The 12,089-nt window shown below is 36.0% G+C and overlaps 1 protein-coding gene across 1 annotated transcript in view; it reads left to right on the top strand.

The window, feature by feature from the left end:
• LOC150081826 (XK-related protein 6-like) overlaps nucleotides 1-12,089 on the top strand; it is a 208,021-nt gene that overhangs the window by 92,038 nt on the left and 103,894 nt on the right. The window contains exon 3 of the mRNA XM_090380331.1: nucleotides 2,800-3,085. Within this exon, the coding sequence (XP_090236457.1) occupies nucleotides 2,800-3,085 (286 nt within the window). The remainder of the gene's footprint in view (nucleotides 1-2,799; nucleotides 3,086-12,089) is intronic.

Genomic DNA, 12,089 nt, shown 5'->3' with positions numbered 1-12,089 from the left:
TTGCTTATGAGAGTTTCCTTAAACTCTTCAGTACTCCCACACCTCTGCAGATCTTTTACATCCTGGTTTACTGTTCACCTTGGCACATGCTCTATCCCAGGACTCATTCTTTGCCTTGACTTCTGCTTTCACTTCCTTATTTTTTTTTCTTTATATATTTTTCTATGAACTTCACTTTTTGATCTTGGCCATCTTTGGCATGCTTCCTTTTTCTTCTTTATTAATTCCTTAATTTCGATGTTCAGCCAATCATTTTGTTTCATCTTTTGAGATTTTCCTATTGCCTCTTCAGCAATTTTCTGTTTCATTTAGGTATTCATATATATCTTTTGCACTCTCCCCATAGGTTTCATCTAATTCTTGGTCTAATCAACAGTGATACAACAGTAATGCTCTCATCTTTTAGTGAGTCTACAATGAATCTTTCGGTATCAAGTTGTTCACTCCTCTCAAGGTCTTTCTTTTTTGGCACATCCATGGGAATGACAGCATAGCCTTCACCAAAAAGTGATCAGAGCCAAAATATGCTCCTTTCTGGGCTCTAACATCACAGACAAAAATTGTGCTTTGCTGTTTAGTGATCACATAATCAATTGATTTTAGTCCTTTTGTTTCTTGGAACCATGTGAACTTATGAATGTCTATGTTGGAAGAAGGTGTTACTAATCCTCAGCTTATATTGAGAACAAAGTTCTAATCAACTTAAATATTCTAGGGATATTAAATCTTTTTTAATATCCCTAGGAGACTCATTATTAGGAGCATATACCCCAATAATAGTAATTTCTCTTCCATATATTTTAATTTCAAGGGTCGTGATTGAGTGAGCTCCACTATAATGAAATAATGAAATAATGGTGGCTTCACATTTCAAAAGCACGTGAAATCACCCATGCCACTTTAACCCATCAACAGAACTACATTTTTCAATAAACTTTGAGTACAGCTACGCCTGCCTTAGCTCTTACATGTCAGTCGACAACAGACCAAAGGAAAATATATTTTCCAGTCATTCTTTGTTTCAGTTAAGACTGCCACATCCAATTTTTTTTTCCCCCAATTCCAATAAAATTTTTTTGTTTAGTGCTAACTCCTTGTGTATTCCAGCAGCCAAAATTCATAATCCTTTTCCATTTGCCAGTTCGATTCCTATTTGTCCATCCAAATTTTTTCTCTGTTAGGTCTTTTAGCATTGAAAGAATGTTTTTTGATGAATGGGGAGCCGGCCCATTGCATCAAACCCCAACCTGGAGGACCAGGGTTTCTTTTTTTGTCTGGTCTAGCTACAAACCTTTCTGGCTTGGAAAGCCCAACAGTAGCAAGCTACCACCAGCATAGCTTTGTAGATCATTGAGATACATAAGCCCCACTGCCACGACTATAGAGATAACATTGGTGGAGAAATTTTGTTTATACTTAGTTATTTTATTTTAATAAAGATTATCCTGTGCTTATCTCATGTTCGTTGGATCCTTCTCTCTGCACAGTCTGCTCTTCTTGGCATAACTAGGGCCTGTAGAACCATGGTTACTGAGGTGTATTAGCTGGTAAAATGCCTGATGATCTGCTGGCAGCCCAGGCCTACCTAAGATACTCCTTGAAGAGATGAGTTCCCAAGCTGGCTTTCGTCATCCAGTCATGCTCAGTTGGGCCAGCAGACAAAGCCTTAAGTTTAACATCCGAGCAGAGGAGGATCAGTGATGAATTGGAGATCATATGGCAAAACCAGTAGGACAATTCTTGGAAGGGCTGTCATCTATATGCCTTTTCTCCTCTGTTCTTATCACGAGCTGGCGACGGCCATGACTCATAGTTTGGCTATCTGCTGTGTCCTGAACGGACATGGCTTGATGTTGAGGATGCTCCATTTGGGCTTTGTGGCTTCAAATCTTTGCTCTTGTGGAAAGCTGGAGACCAGCCTTCAAATCATGCTTAACTGTCCATACTATAAAGACTTGAGCAAAGCTGGAGGAAGGGATGCTCTCCCTCTCACAGACCACATTAGTGGAGTTATATTCAGATAAGAACACGTTCGGCAGATTTGTCAATTTTGTAAAAGATGTATTTTTACATTGGGTGCAGCTTGCTAGATAGGGCAACCTCTACCTCCTTGTGGTGGGGGTGGAGATGCTGTCCATGCTGTGAGGCCAAATGGTCATTCCTGTCTTTACTGTCATTTTAATTTGAGTTGACTTGTGTTAGAATTTAGTTGGTTTGAGTTGTTTAACATGCTAACCTTTGTATAAGGTTCAGATGAAAGGAAGATGAGAACTATTTGCATATAGGTGAAAGCTCAGGAAGCAGCTGGGATGAAGACTAGGTCAAATGACAAATGTGCTTATAACATACCATATGACCTCTTCAGTTGTAAGTCTACTGCAATTTATTATCTGGTAACTAGTTGGGTAACTGGTTTTATCTCACCTTCCTTGCATATCACACAGCACCACGTGACTCTTCAGTAATTGCGTACATAGCTGAGCCCTCTATTGTAATAAGGGGGCTGCTCAGCGTGATTATTTATTTTTTTACTTTATTTGTTTACTGTACTTTTTCTGATTCTTTAAAATTGAATTAGTATAATGAGCATGTCAGTTACGAACCAGTGTTAATAACCTAGTAGCAGGTGAAATTTATTAATATTGCTTTCATAAATAATAATAATAATAATAATATTCTTTATTTGCAAATATGATTGATTAGTTACATAAAATATACAGTTTATGCATGAACCATAATTGTACAAGTTAACCCCCCTCTCAAACTGGTAATAGAAGTGAAGTTATTTTTTTTTTACAGTTACTGTGCAAAGTATTTCTGTATTAGCATCCTTATTATCCATGTCTTGGGCCATGGCTAGTTATCAACGAGCTTCACGATTTTCTCAGGAAGATAAAAAAAATATGACGTGGTGTGGAACTGTGATAAATATGCTTTGGCATTTTTTCATTATTTCTGCCCGTGTTATTTCCTTGGGACTGTTTGCTTCAATATTTCCTGTAGTTGCACTTATTATTTGTACTGCACACTGGATCTTTATGACTGCATGGATTATAAATATGAAGACAGACTTTTGTATAAATAGGTGAGTTTTTCAAGGTTTCGTAATTTCATATTTTTTTTATCCTACTAAATAAATATCATAACATTACAAAACTAACTTTATATTGCCATTTATAATTGCCTTAAAAATTCTCCCTAAATTTTTATGCTACCATCTTTTGAAAAGCAATTGGATTCTCCCTGAATTGTTTCCCTCACAGGTTAATGGTAGTGTATGTGGCCAAGGTTAAAAAAAAAGGTAATTTTGGTGTAATAGCATATTAATTGATAGTTTGTCTGAGTTGGATTTATGAAATTTCTTTAAGATTAAGTGAAATTTTTTGTTACCTTCCTGGATTTATTTTTTTTATTATTATTAACTTAAAAATAATTCTGAGCGAAAGGTTCTGCTTCGTAATCAGAGAGAAAAAAAAATCAGTAATCATTTCAAATATTTGAAGGGTTAATCCAATATTTTTGTTCAAATATCTGTAAAATTACTGTGTGTTAGCCACTGCAGTAATTTTTTTGTGTTTTTCTGATCTCACTTTCAAATAGTTATTTCATTTCATTTGGACCGCCCAATAAAAAACCAGAACAAGAAATTTATTTACTTGTTCTTAAATTTTAGCTTCTTTAAGAAGGCTTGCCACAGAAATAAGCTCTTGTGGTTTATTTTCAAAAGAATGAATAATTAGTTTACCCTGTATTGTTAGAATTATTTCTCCCCTCACTGAAGTCATGAAGTCTTGGCACTGCTCAAGATCCTTTGGATTGGAAATAAATCACTTAATTTTGTTAAGTAGAATTTGTATTCATGGTTACAGAATTATGAATTACAATTGTGCATAAATTCATATTTAAAATTCTATCTAAGCAATCAATCAATCATGAGCAATTCAATTTAAATTCATAGATTGAATTGCTGACAAGGCTAGTGGGAGCCAGACATATTCAAAAGTGCTAAGTGGATTTTTTTTATTTATTTATTTGAAATTATTGTTTTTCTGAAACTTTTGATTTAAATTTAGTAGTTTAGTTTTTTTTTTTGTGATTTTCTGATTAATTTACTCAGCCTTGTAATTGCAGAATTGCGATATTATATCTGCTGCCATATTGTTTTCATATCGATATATCAGATACGGGAAATTTCTACTTAACTTGTATCAGTGTAATCAGTATCAGCAGATTATTATAAACTAAATTATAGCGCTATTTACATGTTTTAATAATTTAACTTGTCACGTAGACCATAATATAGTAATATTCATAGTCGGTGATTTGGCGTAGATATAATATCGCAAATAGCTAACGCGAGAGTTCGAACCATGCAGGGGGCAGTAGATAGTTCAGTTTATCTGTTATAACTACTTAGATTTTACAAACGTAAAGTTTTAACTTAATACATATTACTTAAACTTAATAGGAGATACGAAATTCATATAACATTAACTTGGTAGCAGATAAAACCCTATACTGACACACACATACAGTCAGACCTACTAATAACGAAATTGGTTGTTCCCTTGAAAAATTCCTTAAACAGAAATTTTGTTATAAAGAAATGACCTTTTTCAACAGTGAAAAATACTATAAATTCAGAAATATAGTAAAAGATAGGAAATAAATAAATAGGGCAATAAGTGGGAATGAATAAATTTCTTAACATTTTAAATTATTAACACATACATATTAAGAAATGACTATGTACATGATGCACACAATATATTAGTACACTTTTAAGGATTATGTCGTAAAATATTTGGTTATTTTTTGTTGTACACTGGGTTCTACTGTATGCCATTCATAAAAATGTTCCCATTTGTTTAAACACACAAATATATTTTATGTGTTTAAACACAAAATCATTGTTTAATTGTTGTTTCCACACTTTTGACACACATCTTGACGCCACACTTTAAAAAATTCTGATATGCACATCTGCAAATCTATAAGTTGGTTAGCTTATATTCTCAGTATAATTTTGTTCAGTATACACCTTCGGTAGTGCATTTTCAAATTCTTGATAATGCCTTGGTCCAGTGGTCCCCAACTGGTGCTTTGCGAACCACTGGACTTTTGCAAAAGTGTTCCAGGGGTTTCGCAATGAAAATTCTGCAATGGCATCTGCTTACATTAACATAAGTATATTATTGTACACTACAAAATATAACTAATAATAAACAATAAAGTAAAATAAAATTAAATAAGAAGTAAAAATCGCCAAAGAAAGAAACCACATCTCCCATAATTCCTTATACTGTAATTGGTTTACTATCTTACAGTATATCATGTTAAATGTTTTCCATACTAAATTTTTTTTTCATTCTCAAGGATCATTGTTATGTATAGGCACTTTTTTTTATTTTAGAACCTATAGTACTTAGCACTGTGAATGGGTTGTAAAGTTGAAAGAAAATACTTGTTGACGTTAAACTTGAACTTCTGTAGATTGTAATTTTCAGGAAATATGTATGAAGGAAGATTGTTCCAGAAAACGGCAGTTGAATGAATAAATGAAGAAGAAGAAAAGTTGCTTCTGTGAGTTTGGACTTGGACAGTAAAAGGATGTTGATTGGTTGCGGCATATGTTTGGACTGTTTTGAAAGAGAGAACAGGAATTATAGAAGCCAATTCAGATGAACAGTGCCATGCAAGTATCTATAGAAAAGGCATGCAACAGAAACAGAACGTCTATGAGACAGCGAGTGGAGAGACTGTTAGAGATGAGACATCAATTAGTCTAACTGCCCTCTTCTGAATGGAATCTAGAAACCTGAGAGAGGTTTTGGGGGCACCAGATGTGGGACAGTATTCCAAGGTAGGGCGGATTTGCAATTTATACAGAGTGAACAGCTGTTTGGAAGAAAAGTAATGCCCAGAGCAAAAGAGAAAACCCAGTTTATTTAGGTGCAGAGGAAGCAATATTTGTAATGTGCTCATACCAAGAGAGATTATTAGTCAAGGTAATCCCCAAGATCTTGCCTAGAAATCAGTGTTATCGAAGATAAGCATAGCAGCAGAAGAATCCTTTTTGAGAGATATAAGACAGGACTGAGTTTTAGAAGGATTAGAATTTAGTTATCTTTGCCCCACTGGAGAATTATCAAGAGATCAGCATTTAAGGATTTGGCAGTGGATACTCAAAGTTGAAGATATTTGTGCAAAGCAAGGTTTCTCAAACTGGAAGGTGTAATGCAATGTGCTATCATTGGCAAAACTATGGATAGGATTTCCAGTCAATGGAAGATTTCTAGTCATTAATATCCAAGAAGGAAAGAGTGGGGGAAAGAACTGAACCTCGGGGGACACCGGCATTAGTGGAGAAGTTAGAAGACAGAGAGCCATCTACCATCACCCACAGTGAGCGATCAGAGAGAAAACTGGGTAACCAATTACAAAAAACAGTTGGCAAACAATAAGATGGAAACTTGTTTAGAAGACCTTTATGCTAAACATGATTGAAAGCCTTTGAGATGTCAAGAGTGTTTCACCGAACCTTTCCATTGAATTAGTCCATAAATGAGTAACATAAGCCAGAATATCACCAGTGGATCGACACTGACTGAATCCATACTGGCAATCTTTGATCAGATGGAAGGTTTCTAGGTAGTTTGAGTTGGCAGTTAATTGATTTCTCCATTACTTTAGAAAGAGTAGAAGTAATTGCAATGGGATGATAATTGGATGGGAGGGATTTGTCACCCTTTTTAGAAACTGGCTGGATATGAGCAAATTTCCAAGAAGAAAAAACTTTTGGAATAAGAAAGTGAAAAAAGATGACACAAAACAGGAGTAAGCTCAGGAAAACAGGTTTAGAGAACAAGTGGAGAAATATTATCAGGACCTGGAGTTTTCTTAGCATTAGATTCATCAAAATCCTTTTGACGGAAGCCCACAGGAGGCATTGAATGGAGTGTACTGGGAATGGTTTGAGGTGATTTACCAAGATCATCAATATGTGAGTTGGAAGAAAAATGGGATTCTGGCAGGTTGGCTTTATCTCTGGCTGATGTGGCAACAGAACCATCTGGTTTTGACAGAGGTGGGAACAGAGATGGGCAAAAATTGCGGCCAATAGCTTTGGTTAAGGACCAGAATGCTCAGCTACTATTTGGACTAAAAAAGCAAGTTTTCTACTTTTAGCCTGTTCGAAATCTAGTTTGGATTTATTAATAACTGCTTTACAAAGTATAAATAATACTTAATAATAAATTTTATTATTATGTAATGTTGCTTGTAAAAACGTAGTACTGGAAATGTTTTATAATAAAAATTCAGGAATATGGGCTTAGTGGTTCACATTAAAAATCTTGCGTTGAAAGGGGTTTGTGAGTCAAAAAAGGTTGGGAACTGCTGCCTTAGTCCATTAGCTGCAGTTTAGACGAGGTATTCGGAGGGAAGAAAACAAGCTTCACACTTGAATGTTTTGAAATTACCGAGTGAAGGTGGGCAGGGCTGTTGTCAACAGTCAATGCAAATTTTCTGTGCTTCAGAGAAATTTAAAATCCACTGTTCAAATTTTTTTCAAAACTGTTTGTTTCCAATGGGTACAGTCTTTTTCGATTACAACTCCACCTTCACCAGAAATAACTTTTTCGAGTAAGCCATGGTACTCTTTAAATTTGTCCAGCCAACCAGAACTGGCTTGGAATGTTTTATGTCCCAGAAAATATGCATACTCTATAGCCTTTTCTTTTATTAATGGCTCTGATATCAGCATGTTTTGGTCTCGAATCAACTTCATGCACTTAAACTGCTTCATCTACATTTTTTTACAGGCATTATTCTGCACCCTTCCGACTGGGTCCCATTTCCTCAAATGGTTTGAAAATTGAAACATGGATTTTCGAAATAGTTAGCTCACTACTGGCAGGAATACCAAATTTTAAAGTGATTTATTATTATTTTTTTTTTTTTCTCGCCTCGATCTACACTATTACGCACTTCCACTTTTTCACACTATACTCAAAGATTTCCTCTTGGACATTGTAAGGTTACTTTCACAGCAGCTAAACGATTTAGGGATCATTTGTACCTATCATGTAAACAGAGACAGGTGAAGGTGTGGATGACTGATCTCTTCGAAACAGATGAATTTCTGGGATAAAGCAAAATCACTCTCTCCTAATTTTCTAATAGGGTGCTTACAGTAGAAAATAGGTTGATCAGACCCAATATCTGCATTGGGAATATGCCATAATCTTTATCGATGTGTCCACTGTTATCTATGTGTCCATAGAAATGGCTGTGGACACATAAATAACAGGTAACCAGCACGACTTCTCGGTACAGTAGTGTACAGGTTTTATTTTTAGCCTTTGTTGACCCACTGCTGGGCAAAGGCCTCTCCCAAAACCTTCCATCTTTTTCTATCCTGCCCCATGGTTAACCAGTTTTCTCCTGTAGAGTTTTATGGGCACCACTAAATTGTAAAATGTTTTAGCTCTTAATTCATGGAATTAATCCTTTTAGTTCGTAATTCGTGCTTTCTATAGCGTCAGCTGTATTCCCAGGAGGCCAGATGTGTGAACAATGCATACCAGGGTCTCTCGAAATCAATTCATTATATGGAAATTTTCTTTGTTATACGGAAACTATTTTCAATCAAGGGGAAATCAAAAACATTTGCTACATAGAAACATTCATTATATGGAAGTTAGTTAAAGGGAGGTATGACTGTATATAGTGTTATTACTGCAGTGGGATATGAGTTTCGTGTAATATTTTTTAATTGTATTGAAATTGAATCTAAATCATGACTCAGAGCAGGCGCCTCCGTAGCCAGGTGGGAAGGAGCAGCAGTGTGTAGCACACGCTTCTTGGTTAGACCGGGGTTCGAGCCCGTCACCACCAAATATGGAGGATGTGGAAAGGTCAAGGGAGTGACCACCGCATATCCCGGAGCAATATGGCCTTAGTTGCTAATGCTCCTAAAAACAAAATAACAAACAAACAAACAAACAAGTATGACTCAGAGCAGCAAAGCAAAAGGCTCAAAGTAGTAGTAGTAGTGGTGGCATGCAAGAAAGCAAGTGTATGAGCTTATGCAGCATCAGCCAAAAAAAAAAAAAAAAAAAAACCACACTATTCCCTCCAAATGCCTGTCCAGTTCCCCCTTAAATTTATTTAACCTATCAACTTCCACAATGACAGATCGAAGTTTGTTCCAGCAATTAACCACCCTCTGGCTAAAGGCAACTTTCCGCACATCTATTCTACATCTGTCTTCTTTTCTTAATTTGAATTTATGCCCCCTTAGGTTCGTAATCTGAACAAGTGGAAGGATCCCATCAGAATTCAACGTGCTCAACCCAAAGTAAGAGTGGTGTGGCTTTGGGGAGAACTGAGGGGGTGGTTCCTCTGAATGAAACCTTTTGACATGTACTGCTTGTTTGATGTTTGTGGAATTGTCAGGAATGGGACATGGTATTACCAAAAGGAATATCTTTGTGTGCTCAATGTAAGGAGTGAGGAAGTTAGGCGCCAAATCATTGTTGTTATGGGCCTTTATGAGAGCTTGATGAACAGGGTAAATGCCCTTGGAGGATTTAAATTGTAGGGCCCATCAAGCTCTCAGCTGCCCACTTTAGCTGGTGGTCAAAATACCAAAGGCAGATATCAGAGACATGGTATCACACATATATAAGGAATTCAGAATTGGAATTTGGGGAGTACAATATGTACAGAAACGATCGATAGGAAGGGAGGAGAGGTTATGCTGTTAGTTAAGAAACATAAAATCTAAGGAAGTGCATCTAGTTGACATGGGCAGACAATGCAAAGTTGAGTCAGTTTGGTGTGACCTAAGCACTGGGAAGTGTGTGCCACCTAGAACGCCTGTTCAACTCCGCCTTATTTCTCTGTGAAGAACAGTATCACTACAAATGGACCAGATTTGTGTGTGTGTGTGTTCTGTTGTTGTGTCTGGCCGCTTGACTACCCAGAAGCATCAATCACCTGGACAGATGATTCTGGGTACTCGTCCATACCACGGGAAGGTGAGCCAGTCCTGGTAAAACTTGTACTGTCTCAAAAGAGATGTATGATCCACCTAGTGTTGTCAGAAGGTGGGCCAGGATCCTCTGGGAGTCCATTCCAGAGGGGGAAAAGGAGAAAAAACTCGTGGTGCAGGTTATGAGGGGAAAAAAATAAATTAAAGAATAAAAAAAATTAAGTAATAATAAAATAAATAACAAGTAATAAAAAAAATAAATAAAAGTAAAAAGAAAGATATAAAAAATAATAATACAATACATAGATAAAAAAAACTAGTGATACCGATTAATATAAAAATAAATAAATAAATAGAAAAAAATAAGAGTAATTAATAAAAATAGACAATAAATTTCAATAAGGCCATATCTAAATGGCAAATTAAGCAGAAAAAAAATAATAAAAAAAAGTAAATAAACAATAAGGGAAAAAAAAAGTTTTTCACTGTGGACTTTCAGTTTGCTGCATGAGTATTTTTAATGTGCCTTGCTTCAGCATGGGTTTGTCTTCTATGCTCTAAGACCTGTGCAACATAAGTATGCAGTGCTGAGAGATTATCTAGTGTTTGGAGTTTGGGGGCAAAAATATTTAGCAAATAATTTGATTAGTAATTCTAAAACAAATATTGTAATGTCAGTGTGTTTTTTTTTTTTTTTTTTTGCTTAAAATATAAAAAAAAAATTTTTTTTTTTTTTTTTTTTCTGTCTGATATGTGGGCAACATGGACACATATGTTGGTTACTTTATTTCTTGAGAAGCTGTGTTGACCACGTACTTGTGATGCTATTACGGCATACATATGAAAGTTGTTTGTGATTAGTTTATTCCATGTGCAGCAAGCGCTGCAATAAAACTAATTACGATGAAATAAAGTCTCAAGCATCGCAATAAGTTTGTCAGTATTGTTAGAGATTTTGTGAAAACAAGTTCGTTAGCGTGCTGTGTTTTTCCGTAAGTTTGTATAAGTGTGTTGTTAAAAAAAAAAAAAAATTGAAAAGGAATGGCTAAAAGAAAATTACGAAGATAAGAGGAACTGAGAGAAATTGCTGGAGTTTACAATTAAGCAGAGTTAAACTTCTCACAGACACACCGCCGCTGTATATTTTTTTTTTTTCAGAAGTTCAACTTTATCTGTTATAGACAACGTACTGTGTTTGTGCTTTACACCACGAGAGGCACTTCCTTTATACATTCAAACCATGGCTGGGGCTAAATGTGAGCAGGTTATAATAATAAATGCAGAAAAACAAGTGGGAGTGGCTTGCCAGTGTTTATGAGTTTGTGCCAACAGCTGATGCTTCAACCAACGCCACCAAAACAGTAGCGGCAGGTCGGTGTGCTGACCCAGGAAATTTTAAATTATGTTCACGGAAATTATGTCCGAATTAGCGGTGGAAAAAGATTACTGGTGGTCGGATTAGTGATGGTCGACCTGTACTTGGATTTTAGGAAAGCTTTTTATACTGTTGCACAATGAAGGCTACTGTGCAAATTGGAGCAGTATGGCATTAAGGGCAAATTGCTGCTTTGGATAAAGGAATGGTTGAGTAGGAGAAGACAGAATGGTAATCAATGTACATTGCTCTTTGTAGACAAATGGTATTAGTGAAGTCGCCTGGGGTTCTGTGTTGAGTACGTTGTTGTTTTTTGTATATATTAATGACATTTATGAAGGTATGTCAGGCTTAATATCCAAGTTTACAGACTATGAATGTTGGCTGGATTGTTAATGACACTAATGACACTACACTACTGCAACATGAACTAGAAAAGTTGAGCAGCTCGGTTGAGAGGTGGCACTTGAAGTTCATATCGACAAATGTAATGTACTGCATATGGGTAGAAGTAACTCCAGAGTAACGTATGAAATGTGTTGTACTACACTCAGGTTGGTAGTGAATGAAAAAGACCTGGGGGTGATTGTGCAGTCAGATATGAAGTTTTCTGAGCAGTGCAGATAGTCTGCAAAGGTAGCTAGCTCATGGTGTCTTATACAGAAATTTTGCTAGCAGGGATAAGGAGGTGATTATTCCTTTATATAAGGTTATGAC

Source organism: Mastigoproctus giganteus, chromosome 8, assembly GCF_048544385.1.
Source record: "Mastigoproctus giganteus isolate SK-2022 chromosome 8, ASM4854438v1, whole genome shotgun sequence".
Taxonomy (NCBI): Eukaryota; Metazoa; Arthropoda; class Arachnida; order Uropygi; family Thelyphonidae; genus Mastigoproctus; species Mastigoproctus giganteus.
Note: the sequence above shows the minus strand (reverse complement) of the source record. Positions and strands in the feature narration are given on the sequence as shown.